The sequence below is a fragment of the Juglans microcarpa x Juglans regia genome, chromosome 2S (assembly GCF_004785595.1).
Source record: "Juglans microcarpa x Juglans regia isolate MS1-56 chromosome 2S, Jm3101_v1.0, whole genome shotgun sequence".
Lineage (NCBI taxonomy): Eukaryota > Viridiplantae > Streptophyta > Magnoliopsida > Fagales > Juglandaceae > Juglans > Juglans microcarpa x Juglans regia.
This window is the reverse complement of record NC_054597.1, coordinates 4,674,030-4,691,433: the sequence shown is the minus strand read 5'-3', so window position 1 is coordinate 4,691,433 and position 17,404 is coordinate 4,674,030. Positions and strand designations below refer to the sequence as shown.

Genomic DNA, 17,404 nt, shown 5'->3' with positions numbered 1-17,404 from the left:
TTTTAAAAAATATTTGAATGAAACAAATTATAAATCATAACGAAAATAATCTAATAATTATAATTCGGTTCGAATCATATCTATATGAGAATCTTACTTATTACTTGTCATGACTTAAAGGCTGGGTTTAGATATACAAATATTCTTATCTCAACTCTTTTTATCTCATCTCACCACATCATTACAATTTTTTTAAATTTTCATGTAAAAATATAATAAACAATTCAACTTTTTTAAATCTCAAAATAAAAATAATACTAAAAAATTATATCTAACAATATTTTATTCAACTACTATTCAAAACATCTCATCTCATTTTATTTCATCTGAAATGCCTATCCAAACCCAACCTTAAATCACTCCCATTTAAGAATTTGATTTACATTCAATAGGAGAATCACTTAGGTACTCGTGGTTACTCCCATATCAATTATTATGTAATTCATTAATAATTAAACAATAATAATTAAAGCCTCAATAATATTTTATATTGATGTGAACATCTTTAGTATCTTTATCAAAGTTTTGAATACCATTTCAGTGATCGTTTTGGTTAAGGTATCGGAACGAAATATTTCGATATTGGATTTGATTTTCATAATTAATTAATATCAATACAAGTCTTAAAAAGTTAAAACACATAATTATAAAACTAAATAATACTTCTAAATTCTCAATCCAACTATTAAAAAAAAATTACTCATCTTCATCACGAAAAGATAAGTAGAGATTTGATTTCCAGCTCTTAGAAAAAGGGAATTAAAAAAATTAAGAAAATCGTCTTCAAATGTGAAAATTAGAGTAAAAATTATGAAAACACACTAAAAATACAAAATACAAAATTTCAACCTGTACACTGAAAACTGGTCAGTACACCAAAAACTAGCCGGTATTGACCAAAATGCACCGAAATGGCCAGTATTTGACCCGATACGAAACACCTATTTCTCCCGTGTCAGTTACTATTTCGGCATGGTAAATAGCGGCCGGTACGACACGATATTCAAAACCTTGATCTATATCACATTTAATGTAGAGCAATGCTACACAATCTCCCCAATCTCCACACACCACACTTTTTTCTTTTAATTTTTAATATTTTTTAATTATTTTTTGAGTTTATTCTTTTTAAACTAATTCAATTCTTCTATTCATTATTCATATATTAAATATTTGATAAAAGAAAAAAATAATAAAAATTAAAAAAAGTATGATGTGTGGAGGTTGTGTAGATTTTTTCTTAAATGTATTAATAAGGAGGATTGATATATATATATATATATGTGTGTGTGTGTGTGTGTGTGTGTGTGTGTGTATGTATGTAACACCCAGGCCCGTAGAAGAGCCCAAACTGCCTATAAAATGACATCATTTTGATGAGTGAATTTCTCTTCTCTTTTCCCTCTCCTTTTACCCTAGATGGTTTCTCATATTTATCCTCCCGTGTTTGTCTCCTTTCCATCAATTTTCTTCTCACCATCTCATCCGCATTCGCACCATTCCATTCCAGTTTTTCCTCTCTACAATTGCCTCCACCTTTCCCGTGCCACACTCCCTCACAAACTCTCTCTCACTCCTCTATTTCTCCTAAGTTTCCACCGCCCCACAATCTAGCCACATTGAATTCCAGCAGCAATGTCTTCTTCTGCAACCACCACGTTGCTGCCATTTTCACCCTAAAACTGTCAACCTCCATCTCACATAAACTACCATCACCAAAGTAAGGATTTTTAAGACTATGTCAATCTTGGTATCCATCAAAAGCTCAAAGCGCCACTGTGCGCCACCACTCCCATCTCACGACCTCAGTCGTAATAACAAGCTGTTACCGTTGAGCACGTTCGGCACTACGTGAAGTCTAGCAACCCATGTTTAGCGGCTCTAGCCACCACGTCGCAACCTCCTCCCACTACTCAGCCTCGATGCTAGGGGTGGGCAGCGGCGCCTTGCCCTCGCCTGCACCTGGCTCCCCTAGTAGGGGCGGGTGCGGGATGAGGGTGGCCCCCGCCCTGAGATTACCCTGCCCCACCCCCGCATATATAAGGGGAAAACCCCCTTATCCCCATTCTTCAGTAGTTTTCTCATTTTTGTTCTCGAATCTTTGAGGCTTCTCTGTCGATCTCTCTCCCAGACTAAGTTTGCACCTACTTCAAGACATCGTAGCCTTTGCCCCTCTTCTCTCTCTATCTCTCTCCCACTATCATTCTGATTTGTTAGGGTTTCGACATAAGGGATGAAGAAGAAAGACAAGGACTTGAGAACTGAGAAAAGGCTTCTGGACTCTGGAGGATCTGTTGAAGTGTGTGTGTGTGTGTGTTGCGAAGTGATTAAGTTTGAAGAAGAAGAGTCCAGAGGATACGACGTCGTGGAGCAATCTCTTACCTAGGTAAAAGCTGCCGTTTAAGTCAGGGTGTTGCGCACCATTTAGTGTTGAGGTGCTGCACACCATTTCATCACTTTCAATCACTTTCCCTTGATACAAACAGCAACCAACAACCAGGTTCGTTTGTAGTCTCTCTTTTAATTGGAAAGGCTAGCCTTTTACTATGATCAACTCGTATTCTTGAAGCTTTTTGTTTTGCTTGTGAGTTGTGGAGTTGTTTCTTTCATACGACACCAACACGTTTGTGAGCTTCACAGAGGGTAGAGTAGTTGGGGAGGGGCGGGGGAACGAACAAATGGAGATCCACCCATGCACTCCATGTAATGGATGGGTTACCCCGCCCCCGCATGAATGGGGGCGAGTTGATGGAAAAAATTCACCACCCTAATCCATGCGGGGGTAGGGGACGGGGAAAGGGTGGCCCCGTCCCGTAGGGGCAGGTAGCACCCCTACTCGATGCAACATCAAACTTCTCTGCAGCACTGCCCCTACGCCACCAAGCCACCATCCAACGCCACTTGCATGACCTCTATTTGCACCGCACCAAAATAGGGTATTTAATTTCCCCCACAAACCAGCAACCACTACATCTCGGGAAGCCACCGCACTTCGCCAGCCCCCCTCCACGTCGTCGCCACTTGCACAAAAGTGTCATCGAGCACCTCATTCCACCCCAAGTCCACCATTTTTCTCTAGATAATCTTCCTCTTCCCCTCACGTTGTGCTCCTTCTCTCTCTCTCTCTCTCTCTCTCTCTCTCTCTCTCTCATCACTTTCTCCAGCTTTCTCTCAGTGCTCAGCCACCCAACTTCGCCCAAATCTCCGTCGCATTTGCCTCTCGGTAATCTCCTCCTCCCGGCATTAAGCCTCTTTCTCTCTCGTTTTTTTTTTCTTTCTCCAGAAACAAGTATATGTCTTTAACTCTTTGAAAAATAGCTTTTAGCTTGCTTTAAACCTAATGGACATGATCTCCCTAGTATTTCCTTTGGTCATTTGATTATTCGTAAAGAACCTCAAACCCTTTTAAATGTTTTTACATTATTGCTCTTAATAGGAATGCCTTGGCAAAATTGGGGCTAGGCTTGACTTTTTAAATTTTGGACATGTATTTTAAGTTGGACTTGATGTTAAGTAGACTTGTGATTTAGTTAAAATTATGTTAAGTGAATATTAAGTGAAGGTGTATTTTTACATGGGCTTAGTTTTGATTGGGTACTTATGTAGCCATACACTTTATTTTATAGAAATAATTTAGATTTTAATGTATTAGTCAGAGAAGTTAAGTGGATATTGATGAATTCAAGAAGTGATGATATATTAGAGTTACGAGAATTTTAGATTTTAGGAAAAATAGGTTACATATTTTAGTTTTTTAGGCTTAAATATCAAATTATGTGTTTAATTAGAGATTTAAGTTACTTGTCTATTTTATAGGTAACGATTGATATTCATTTGACACTGTTGTTGTAAAATTCAAAAAAGATAAAAATTTCAAGTAAGCGGAACTCTTATACTAGACTTTACATAAAAGAAAAGATTGAGGTTGATTTTTTGAAAATGTGCATGATATCTTTTGAAAAGAAATGTGAAACCAATCTCAGTCATGTGTTCTGCATTAGTTATGAAATTTTGTATAAAAAGAAAGTATTTTCTGTCATGACTAGTGTAAACAAAAGGTAATTTTAACATTATGTTTCTGAACTGTGAGAGAAAAAACAAATATGAGATCTGAAAAGTTTTGCATTGAGTAAGTGAATATGTTTTTGAATATGTGAAATGATCTAAATCTATTCAATACTTTGTTTTGGTATGATGCGACATCTAAAAACCTTTGACATGACTTTCTGATTCTATATTTGTATCTGTTGTAATTTGTTTCTGACATGTTCCGTTAAGGCCCTACTACAGATAAAAGTAATATACGGTTCTGCCACGAGTATAATAGTGGTATATAGCCTTGCCATGGTATATAGTAGTATAAGGCCCCACTACGGGTATAATAATGGTTTATAATCCTACCACGGGGATTAAACATGGTTTCTGTCCTGATGTGATGCTCTAATATGATATGACGATGATGTCTCAGATTATGATATGCCAAAAGATTTTTGAATAAGAATGTTTTGAAAGTTTCGATCTGATATTTTGAAAACAAGTTTTGATTCTACATTCTGAAAGTAAATATTTTGATTATGCATTTTGATAGTAAATGTTTTGTTATGCATTTTGAATTCAGTAAATGTTCATTTTTGCATACTAGTATATGTTCTCTGCTTACTGAGTTGTTGATAACTTATCCCTTATCTCCATAATATCTTTCAGATGATTTGAATGTTTCAGTTGAGGATCAAGATTATGGAGTATGACAAGATTATTTAAGTATAGTGGATTAAGTACAAAAAGATGTCATGGTTATCGAAGAATATTATTCAATAAATTTATCGTGTTCTGATGACGTGGTATGTGAGAGGTTGACACTTTTTTTGAGACTTTGTGGCGTTCTTAGTTAATTATTTTGGTAAACAGTTAGATATGATTTTAAGTGACTAGAAATAACTCTTCGACCCATCTGAGACCGGGGTGTTACAATATATATATATATATATATATATTTTTATATTTACATATTTTTCTATATATATTTGGTACTCACGTGAAAATGAAAAGTTGGCATTTTCATAAGCAACCTTTTAAAACACATTATTATAAGAAAAATAATTATTTGTGACAAATTATTTGAGATGAGAATAAATATTTGTGATAAGAATATACTATTTTGATAAGAAATGATCAGTTGCAACAAGACTGTACTCAATTCGTAACAAATAACTAACCAAAAATAATGTCATCAATAAAACTAACAAAAAATAAGCTCTTTTTTTAATGATCTCATTGAAATTTTCTTTCAATAGGTCTCACCATTTTCCAAACCCCCTCATAAATTATCTCATGATCTTCAAGAGCACATTTCTCAAACTTCTCAAAAACTTTTCCGAGAATCTTACATTAATGTCTCTAAATATTCAGATAAAGATAAATAGCCTTTCGCTAATACTGCTTGAGGTGCTTTTGTTTTGTTTTAATTTATTGATCAAGAGAAGAATGATAGATATATATCATTATTGTTGTGAAAAGATAATATTTAAGTGAAAAATATCATTTTCATCCTCCAACTATCATTAATTTTATATTATGATAAATCAAATTATTTCCTTGAAAAATTACACAATCAAGTTATAAAATATTTGCAAGGTATGCCACGATTAGCCAGAATTTGACTACTTTTTCTTCAATTATTGAACTGATATTGTCATTTTCTTCGTTATATAAGGCACGGATTAGCAAGAATCTTTACAGAAAAAATGATTTGTATAAGTTTTAAATAAATAAATAAATCTCACATAAGCACTTGTAAAATAGTGAATTTCATATTAAAAAAGTATAAAGAAAATTATGTTTTTTAGTTGGACTCACTCTATTATAAAGGGTTTACGCGGAAATTTTCTATTTCAAGATTGTAAATTTAAATTTGCTAAGGTCAAACAAGGCAGGGAATCTTCATCGAGCTGAGCAGCCTGTTGAATAGACCCAATCGTGGGTAAACGTCCTCGCCACCAGTTAAGTAGATCCACCAGCCAAATGCATGAAATATTGACCTGGCATGCCGCTTGTTGTCATCGTCTCTATCACTCTATCAATTCATGAATAATGACTTCTTCACCTATCATGACGATGATATAAACAAATTAGACAAAAAAAAAAAAAAAAAAAAAAAAAAAAAAAGAAAGATCATGAAAATAAGAGTTTCGAAACTAGTAAAAATTATGAAAAATAATAATTTTTGAAACTGGTAAGTGGGGATTAATTAATCAAATTTAGTACGGGATTTGAAAGCATCCTAAAAAATAATTTTTATATTACATGATAAAAATACCATTTACGTATGTCAAAGACATGTGACCTGATTGATATAATCACAACCTTTAAAATGGAGGTCTAGAGTTCGAAAATCTCCCCCCGCCCCAACTCAAAAAAAAAAAAACCATTTATGTGTAGGCTGAAATGACCTAATATTGAGGGTCATGAGTTTGTTGTCTTTTGTTTGACAGAAATGCTTTGAGTCTCGAATTTGGGATCCAAATAGTATCCTGAATGAGTTTTTTTTTTTAATTAGTAATTAAGAAATTATTTTTTAATGATGTTGTAATTTTTTTTAAAAATATTTATAATGATTAAAAAAATACATGAAAATAAAGAAAATAAAAATAAAAAACTGAAATATATTATTCGGTGATCTTATTCTAGACACATTTTCAATGACTGTAACACCGCTCTTTGTTTGAGCCCCTATCTTAACTATCTTTCTTGTTTGGGCCTTTCGAAGATCTGGGCTGTTCCGGTCACATGTCCATACATTAGACTTTGTGTAAAGCATGGAGAGGCCCTAGAAAAAAGGACAAAGTCCAATGCGACAGAGGATAGGAGAGCATAGATAGCAATACATGGCTCATAATGCAACAATGCAGAGAAAGTGAACTTGGCTCATAATGCAACAATGCAGAGAAAGTGAACTGCAAATGCATCAGTAAGTGCATTTGCTAGCTCAGCGCAAAGGTGCTGCTCTGTTTATGGCCTTTTTTCTTCACTGTGTACTAATTATAAACCATAGATTGTTGATATGAAAATCTCCGAATGCCTCTTTGTGTTCCCTCCTATTTAAGAATTTGATTTACATTCGATAGGAAAATCACTTATGTACCATGAGATTAGGAACTCGTGGCTACTCCCATATCAATTATTATGTAATTCATTAATAATTTAAAAAAATAATTAAAGCATCGATATTTTTTTTTATATTGATTCGCAAAATCTTCCGTATATGTATTTATATATATATTTAAGAAAAATGTCATCATTCATTAATTTATCAAGAGAAATTTACATGTATGACTAGATACATGTGGAAATATCCCAATATCAACCATTTGGAGCTCTAGCAGTACACTACTGGACTGGTCTGGACTTCATTTCTATTGATACTCTCTACAGACAAACGTGCAAGAGACAACATTCTACCTAAGTAGAGACTCAATCTCACCCTTAATAGAAATGGAAGACTCAACCTATACAGACAAACCATCGAAGATACGAACTCCTTTTTTTATTTTTACTATACAATGAGGAAAACAAGAATGAGAAATGATGGATTACAGTTTTGACCAATTCCGGTAGACTTTGACGACGCGTGAAGGCAACAAGCTTGTCTCTTTTCAGCAACGAAAGTCAATTCTAAAAAATCTGGTGGTGGTGATTTCGGTGATTCGGCGAGTATGATGCGTGAGGAACACACACGGTGATTTTAGCAAAACCGCCACTATCCTCCTAATGATTTGTGGCCTGAGAGTTTTCTTGTGCTGTGCGTGTTTCTCGAGAGTTGCCTGAAAACTGTAGATCTAACTTTTTCGGCCTTGAAGGAAGAAAAATAAACTAAGAAATGAAGGAATGAGGAGGGAGAATGAGGAGGAGAAAAGAGAAATGAGGGAAGAAAGGTGGGAGGAGGAGGCCTCCTCCTCCAGCGAAACTCAAATATGGAGGGAAGGAGAGTTGCTTGAAAACTGTAAATCTGACTTTTTTCAGACTTTTTTCTCAATGGCGCGAATTGAGAACTCAACCTTATTCGCTTCCTTATCAGGGAACTCTCATCCTTGGCCAGAAATAAGAAAGAACTTTTTCTGCCACTTTATGGCAATCGAATGACGGAGCGCGAATGCAATATCGATGGTGGGAGTGAAAGCTACAAATGTTGCCATCCAATGCCCTGACTGAGTGAGTAGCAAAGAACTCGCGGGCTATCAAGTCAAGATATCCCTCTTTGACAGGTTCGAAACCATTCTCCACACAACACAACAATACATAAGGATTCTCCGGTGTTAGAGTGAAGTTCATAAGCTAGCACCAACTTTAAATAATCAAGAACGTTGTGCAACGGTCGACAGAAAGGAAACTGTAACCCATGGGAAAGGGAATAGACCGCGAGGGCCATCTTCTCAACAAAGCCCTAGGCGTCGCCGTTGACTGTCCCTTGGGGATAATCCTCAAGAATCACTGAGTCAGGGATTGCATATGAATCCCTCAACTTCCTAAGATCGGTTGTGGTAAAAACAGACGACCAGTCATAACCTTCATAATAGGGTACATTGCGGGTGGAGGAGGACTTTGGTGCCAACGAAGACCCCATCGGAGGGGAGGAGGAGATCCACAAGAAAAAAAGTCTAGAAGTGTTCTGACAAGCCATTGAGGGAAATAAGGGGATCTAGGGAAAAGAAGTTGGGTTTTGATAAAAAGTATGGACAATGTAGAAGAGGAGTAAGCAGGAGTGAAAAAGTGCAACATAAATGAGGAGAAGGCTACTTATAACAAGAAACGCCACTGTTGAAATGCCCTAGGGAGAATGCATGCAATTTGACAGCGTAACCACTATGTACAGATTGCACAATTTGGTGATGTGACTAGGTGCAAACGCAAAGCCATTACAACCTCCCTCAACGTGAAAGCATGAATAACCAATCAAAATCAATGACGCGATTGGCAAGAATTGTTCATAATCTTTAAATTCCTACCACGCCAGCGTGGCGGGAATTTGCTCGGTAACTAGAGAGGCTTTTTCATCTCCACTAGACAGTCCCCATTGTATCGAGTAAGAGGCCCATATGATGGTCCCAACAAGTTAGAAAACTGGAGTTGCACTGTACACTTGTTACCATGAGATCATACCATCCAATGAGATTAATATGGTAATTGTCACAAATCAAAGATATTTATCCATAAGGAAATAACGAGATATTCTAGATGTTTATCCTCGATATATTAATCATTTCGTTCTAAAAGCATATCTAAGGAATTTGACAATCAAAACCCTGAGATTTGGAGAAGGATTGAACCATCATTACTAGCAACAATCGACCTTTATATATGGGACAAAGTTAGTAGCCTAAGGGAATATATTCTGACCCCTCAAGACAATACAAATATATCTCTAACTTAGGCTTCAGAAGTGCACCAGGCACACTAAGCCACTCTCTTTCTTTGTTGTAGGTTAGCAGTCGAGTTTCGTTGGCGATGAAACATGGCTAAAACAGAATGTAAATTAAAATTTGCTAAGGTCAAACAAGGCAGGGTCATGCCAGAAGCGAGAGATCTAGGATCAAAGAATCGGGGAATCTTAAAGTGATGCATGCTTCTCTGAAAAGGTCATGCGCGCTAGGCCTACCGACACATTGTCTTGATGTCCTTAGAAGTGTATTCCAACCCTTTTTTTTTTTCTTTTTTTTTCAGGCATTTTTAATACTTCTAAATATTTTTTTAAAGAAATTCAGTAAATTATTAAAAAATACTTTATTAATCACCAAGTAAAATAAATAAAAAAAAAACAGCCTGAACAATGGGTGGGGACCCATAGCATTTATTCCTCTCTGAAAACCCAACTCGTAGAAAGTAAACGCACTCATGTCATTTGCTGTGAATGATGAAGCCAATTAGACAAATTGTAAAAATATTTTATCTTTTAATTTATCCAACTTTTCAACCTCATAAATATGATGGTCTCGATCGCGTCCCCAACAGGCAACAATTAATAGATTTGAAAAATTCAGGTCTATTTTCTGACTTGAAATTTCTTGATTATATTAATTGGCTGGAAATAAGAGTTCAATGTCTCCATTTATCCCATTCCTTTTGAGATTTTTTATAAAATGAGTGGGAATTAATTTTATGAACAATATATCTTTCTCGTGACATATAAGATTTAGGAATATATTCCAAGCAAGCGTAGGAATCATGGATCGGCACAAAAATCAATAATCAGAAATGAAGAAAGCTAACAATAGAAGAAATTAACCAAAGATCTCACAAGTTTGACGTACAATCCAACTAAATAGATCATGAGATATCCATAAAAAAAGGTACAGAAGAAATTACCTGATTCTTAATTGGCACATAGCTTCCATCTGAACATGATGATAGATGTTAATGGCCGGAGTTGCAATTTGCTATATATCACGTGGCTTTACAGACCTTCAAGACCTTTGGCAAAAAGTGAAGCAAACACTTCCATTTCAGGTTTCTTCAAAACCAAACCTACTTCGACTTCTCCAGCACCATCTCTAGTTTCAGAAAGAGATATAGCCCCCGTTTTATCTATGGATATCATGTCCACCTTCATTGGCTTTCCCCACCCAAAATCAGTACTGTAAAGCTCAAATCGAGGTGCGCCCGCAACGCCAATTAATCTTGCATTCTTTGTAGCGAACACTATTTCAATCCATTTTTCGGCCCCACTTAGGACGCCATCACCTAAACTTCTGATTGCTTCGCTGATAGCCTTTACCGCAACCGCCATCCCCTCTTCTCCCGCAAGCTCGTTTCCCTCTAAAGTGGCTATACGACCTGCTACGCAGTTTCCAAAATAAGTCCCAGGGATAGGATCCTCTAATCGATGCCTGGCGTCCACACTAAAGCAAGTAAAGTATTTGGTGTCCCTTGGTTGTTCTGCCTTCGCAAGACAAACAAACGTGTAGGCACAAGTTAGTGTATACGTCGACAAGTGCAATGGTTGCTTTTGTTTATTCTTCTCCTCCAGCATGCTTGTCATGATCAATTGCCTGAGCTTTTCCAGGTTGGCACGAGTCAACTTGAAGGTGCCTCGAACCGTATCTGGTGGAGTTTTTGGTTCCCATACCATTAAGCTCTTGTTGTTTGGACCATTCTCGTTCATCCACTGGTTCAGGTAGATTGCTTCCAGCCCAACCGGATCCTTGATGACCATCCTGTCATAGCACGGTGTTAGCTCCGGCACCAAGTACAGAGCATCTCTACCTCCAAGTTTGCATATGCGAGCCCATGACTTCATAAACATGGTCGAACTTCTCCCGTCAAGAACAGCATGGTGTGCGGTGATTCCAATACAAAACCCGCAGTTTGAGAACGTCGTGACTTGTAAAGCTAACACCGAGCAAGCTTCGGTGGAAGTTGCCAAGTGGGGTACGAGAGGATGGTATTCGACAGCTTCGACAAAGTTGTCGCCAGAGAGATGGTAGAAGTTGGCGTTAGACTCAGCTACAGAGAGTGAAATTGCATCTCCCTCGGTGTAATTGATGATCGGTTTGTGCGAATCTTTCGGCCATTTGAGGGTACCGGCAAGTGGAAGATATTGTTGGAGGGTGAGGGAGAGCGAATCTTTTAGTTTTGGAAGAATGGTATCCAGGAAAGGTGAGTCAGTATGAGAGGTTTCGTAGAAGAAAACACGCTGAACCGGAGCAAATCTTAGCCAGAGTAGATCAAAGAAGGTAAGAGGACGAGTGGTTGGAATGGCCGAGACAGGGGTCTTCTGTGGGGGAGACACCCCGCAAACCTCAAGTATTTTAACTGAATTTTTGGTTGCCATAAAGGAGGGAGATGCATATGCCTATGCTCCTCACAACAACTGCTAGTACTCCCGAGTTTAGTGATTGGTTCATCGAGATGAATTGGATCGATTTGTAAATAATAAAATAAAAATTAAATTATTTATTATATTTTATATAAAAATTTAAGAATATTATTTTAAATTTTAAAAAATTAAATTATTTATTATATTTTACATAAAAATTTTAAAAAAAAATAATAATATGAAATGAATTAAGGTGGGGTTTGATCTTTAGATCAAACGAGTCCAGCACACCAACTTGTGGAATTAGTTCGACACAATTTAGTGCGATGCTTTTCTGGTTAATAATTTGATGCGACGTTAATACGTGGCTCAACAACTACTTTCTCTTCCGTTGAAGAGAAGAGAAATGATAGATGCAATATATTTTATAATATATTTAATAATATATGTTATAAATTAAAAATATTTTAATAAAATTATGTTATTTCATAAGTTAGTTTAGAAAAATAATTTTTATTTTAAAAGATTAATGTATAAAATATTATAAAAATGATGTGTATTTATCTTTTTTTAAGAGTATTTAAAAAAAATTACGTAATCGGTACCTTTTCTTAGGCCTTGTTTGTTTTCGAAAAATATCTCATCTCATCTCACCTCATCATTACAACTTTCTTAAATTCTCACAAAAAATAAAATAAAAAATTCAACTTTTTTAAATCTTAAAACAAAAATAATATTAAAAAATATATTCTAATATTATTTTATTCAACTTTTTAACTTTAATCTCATCTCATCTCATCTCATCTCTAAAAACAAATGGACCCTTAGTGATTATAGCATTTTTTTTCGTATAATTCTTATTGTAAAATTTACATGATTTATATTAATTTTTTTTATTTAAATAATAATTCGACAATAATTATATGAGAAATAAAAATTTAAAGTTAAAAAATATTTTATATTTAAATAACAATAAAATTTTAAAAATTATACAGTATATATACAAACAAGTCCTATCATTTCTTTCCTTCGAAATATTCTTAAGCTAATCCATGAGTGGATAATGGATATGGTACATGGAATCTTATCCTGCGGTCCTGCATGACAATGTCAATGTGCTCAGGGTACTGCTGTTCCCGAGGCTTGCACTGGTCCCTATGCCTGTAGAGGCTGGCCTCCCTTCGCCACTTTCCACATGTCCCTATCCTGTGGTGATGAATTTTACAATTTTAAACATGAAAAGTTTTACTATCATTTTTACGTCATAAAAGATATTTTTTATGAATATAAAAAAAATTTAACTTTTAACTATTTTATTTACATAAATTTTTATATTAAAATAATTTTTTTTTATTATATAACAATAAAATAATATAATATGAATTTAATTTTAGTTATTCACATCAAATCTTCACATTAGATTATCTATTTATTCATTATATAGTAATAAATAATTAATAATTTTAGAAATATTTAATTTTTTTAATTTTATCATATTTTACTATTCTACTTATTATATATTAATTAATAATCATATTCTAATTAAATTAATATATCACCAACTCAAATTAATATATCAATTATGATAAAATATGTGATAAAAAGAAAGAGAGAGAAAAATAATTAATAAAATATATATTTGATATATGTACAGTAACCTTCAAATTTAGAAAAACTTTTGAAAGTCATTGTAACTAAATTCCAATTTAGCTAATTCATTGTGAGCATATTTTGCTCTCTAATAGTTAAATATTAAATGGATTTAACTTTTAGCTAATCCATTGAGGATGCTCTAAATATATAATATATAGATGATAAATAGAATAATTTAATTAATTTAAAAAAATAAAATTAAAGAAAATTTAAAATAAATATAGTGTATGCCCTATGGTGTGTTGGATGATAAGTATCAAAATTCATGAAATATGAGGAGATTTGGATAATGAGTTAAAATAAAATGAAAATTGAAAGTTGAATAAAATATTATTAGAATATTATTTTTTAAAATTATTTTTGTTTTAAAATTATTTTTTTAAGAGGACTGTATCTCAAATTTATTGATATTCCTCACTTGTCGAGGAGAAAAATCATGATTACAAACAAATACTTGGAGATTACAAATAATCATAAAGGACCAAAATCCAGGCATAAAAAAACCTAAAACATTTAACCAATATACAAATATCCAAGGATTACAGATAAATCAACAATAATGCAGACCTTAGAAAATAAGAAAAACAACGTGCAAGTAAACGTCAGCGCACACCAATAAGAAAAATATCAAAGAAAAATAGATTCAATTAAACAATTACCTCACTATGAAGTTCGCAAACAAGGAACTCCAATTCTGTCCATCCAAAGAAGACCTCTCAACTTATTGGCAACATATCTCTCTCTTTAATCTAGTCCATGTTTAAACCATCAGCTCTCTACTTAGCTAAAAAATCAGCCACAACATTTACTTCAAGAAACACATAACTCACTCTATAATTCATGCTTCACAGGCAAGTCTGAAGCTCAACCCAAAAATCTTCAAGATACCAAATATTACAATTTCCCTTAGTAAGCCAGCTAACAAGAATTTGTGAATCTGTCTCAATATGAACTCGATAAAAACTAAACTAACAGCACCTCCTAACCCCTTCCAACAAACTTCTAATTTCAGCAAAATTGTTAGAATCATGGCCTAAAAACACAGTAAAAACCGCATGGAAGTTACCACTAACATCACGAATAACACCCCAGCTCCTATCAACCTTGGGTCACCTAAGCTTCTACCATCCGTCTTAAGCTTCACCCAAATTTTGCTGTGGCCTAATCCATTTTACCACAAATACCTTCTTAGGTTTAGGTAAAAACACCAGAATATCCAACCTTCTTTAAAATATCAATATAATTGGTATGAAGCTTCACAGTTTTTATGTTCAACTGCTCCATAATTTAATGACATGCCAAACGGAATCAACCGTATCACACTTACCTTCATACCTGGCTTTATTACGCCAATCCCAAAGTTTCCAGAGAATAATGAAAGGAAAAAGACCAAAAATAGTCCAAACCTTAGTAGAATTTCCAATGAAACCAAAAATTCACTTGCTCCTCCCAAGTACGAAAAATACTCATATGCACACCTAACTGAACCGAAACCAGGCGCCAAATATGTCTAGCAATATCATATGATTAAGATCCATGATATGCCCAGAAGAGGAACAATTACATTTTGAAGCCTTATGAATGCCAACCATTTTAATCTTGGCATCCACATCCAAATAATTATTAGTAGCTTTCTACATCATAATAAAAAAAATTTTAGGAAGGTTAGTATGTCAAATCCAATGGGCCCAAGGTAAAGGGGGCGCCTGAACCCTAATACAATACCAAACACTTTTAATAGTGAAATTCCCATCACTTTCCTTTTTCCAAATAAGAACAACCTGACCTTTCTTACGCTTAGTAAAAAAATGATACAAATCATTAGCTTTTCGTAGACCCACTAACCTTTCCAAGCGTGAGATATCCTACTCATTCTTAATACGACATTGTTTAATCTTAATCAAGGGATACTCTATAACTGGATATTGATCTTTTAGGGGTCCACCCTCCACCCAATTGTCATACCAGAAAGAGATGTTACGCTCACGCACAAGCCATCTTGAATTAGCTAAGACCTCCGAAATACATTTAACAATAGACTTCTGAAACCGAGTACCCTTGTTAGGATCCAAGAGGAATAAATGATTACCCCTAACATACTTGCTTCTAAAAAAATCTGTTCACAAAGATTTACCCAAGATCAAGCGCCAACCAAGTTTCATATGTAAGGCCCGTTGAATATCCCCAAAATCCCGAATGCCTGAATTGCCTTCTTCAGTAGGTCTACAAATATTATTCCAAGCCACCCATTTCCTTGTTCCTTTTACATTTTCCTTCAGATTCACCCTAAAAGAAAGAACTCAGGAGCCTATTCAGTGACTTAAGCACGACATTAGGAATATATAAAACAAAAGATGAGTGGTCATGCTAGACAAAACATGACGCAACATTAAAATAGTTTTACCACCAGCAGAAACCAATTTCATCTTTCCACCTACAATTTTCTTTTTAAAATTTTCAATTAAATTACCAAAATCACAAGCCTTCAGTCTACCAACCATCAAAGCTCTCATAGACTTCTGACCACTATTAGCAACAATAACAATATCATTAGCATGCACAAGATGAGAAACAAGAACAGTAATTTTTTTTATTTTTTATTTACTCAGAAGTAGCTTCCAATAAATCCTCTTTAACTAAATCCCAACAAAACTGAAAAAAAAACCAAAACCAAAACCATCTGGACCAGGTTTACTCTCAACGAGAATACTAAAAAAGAGCATACTTATTTTTTTCAAAAGAATGATCTTTATAAATGAGCAGATTATTAGCAGCGGAGATCACATGAGAGACTTAAACTAGGCAAATCACGACTATTACCATTCTCCACAAATTGATGAAAATACTCAACAACCGCATGATGAATATCAACAGCAGTACTTAACAAAGTACCATCGGCCAAACACATATCATTAACCCAGTTATACTTCTTAGCATTCAAGATAGTTTGAAAGAATTTTAAATTTTGATCCCCATCTTTCAACCAATTTTTTTTTTAGCCATGTGAGAAAGTCTCGTCTCCTCTCTACCCAACCAAGTCAAAAGTTTTATCTTAGACACCATGAGATCATTATCATCCTCAGAATTAAAGCAACCTTGAAGATTGTTTTCCAATCTTTTAATACATTGCTCTAATTCCTGGATAATGACATTAGTTATGCCAAAAACACGTTGATTCAACTCCTTTAAAGCCACCTTAGCCATTTTCAATTTAAAAAGATAACTTATGAATCCCAAAACCAAAACACTCTTGCTTTCACACTCCTCCCATGAGATGAAGAAAATTCATATGATCTGTCCACATGAACTGAAATCTAAACGTGCTAGGCCCATACCTGAACGAGTCCTCTCCCATTTGTATCAGTAAAGGAGAATGATCTGAAGTAGTGTGCACCAAAACCTAATAAAAAAATTCGAAAAACAAGTAAGAAAGTTAGAATCAATAAAACATCTATCTAACCTTGCCCAGCTTCGAGCCAAACAGCCTTGGCCATTACATCTAATCATCCTCGGTCCTTTGGAACACATCTCCAGAAAGTCACAATTTTGAATACAGAAATTAAAATCCTCCATCGCAGAAAACTGATGAGGATGACCATATTTTCTCTCGGAATCATCTTTAATGATATTAAAGTCACCATAAATAAGCCACAGAAGGTTAACATTGCCACTCGCCTCCAAATCCTCCCAAAGGATTTTCCCCTCTAGTTGATTACATTTAGCATAAACAATAGTGAGAATGAAAACATGACCGTTCTCCTCAACTTGCACAATCACAAATTGATTAGATCTTGCCACCTAAAGTACTGATACTGCCTAATTCCGCAAAAGTTAGATTTTACCACCATATGCTTCATTTGTAAGAAAATAATCACAAGTAGACTTTCTCAAACAACTAAGAATTATGTCCTCTAGCAAGAAGGGCTTAACCAAAACTAAAAT

At 34.7% G+C, this 17,404-nt stretch overlaps 1 protein-coding gene across 1 annotated transcript; it reads right to left on the bottom strand.

The window, feature by feature from the left end:
- Positions 1–10,239: 10,239 nt before the first annotated feature.
- Positions 10,240–11,863, bottom strand: LOC121252228 (phenolic glucoside malonyltransferase 1-like). Its single transcript, XM_041151763.1, has one exon. The coding sequence runs from the start codon at positions 11,822–11,824 to the stop codon at positions 10,448–10,450; it is 1,377 nt and encodes a 458-aa protein (XP_041007697.1). The 5' UTR covers positions 11,825–11,863; the 3' UTR covers positions 10,240–10,447.
- Between the last annotated feature and the right edge of the window lie 5,541 nt (positions 11,864–17,404).

Coding starts and splice junctions, on each gene's coding strand:
- LOC121252228 (XM_041151763.1), bottom strand. CDS start 11,824: ATGGCAACCAAAAATTCAGTTAAAATACTTGAGGTTTGCGGGGTGTCT.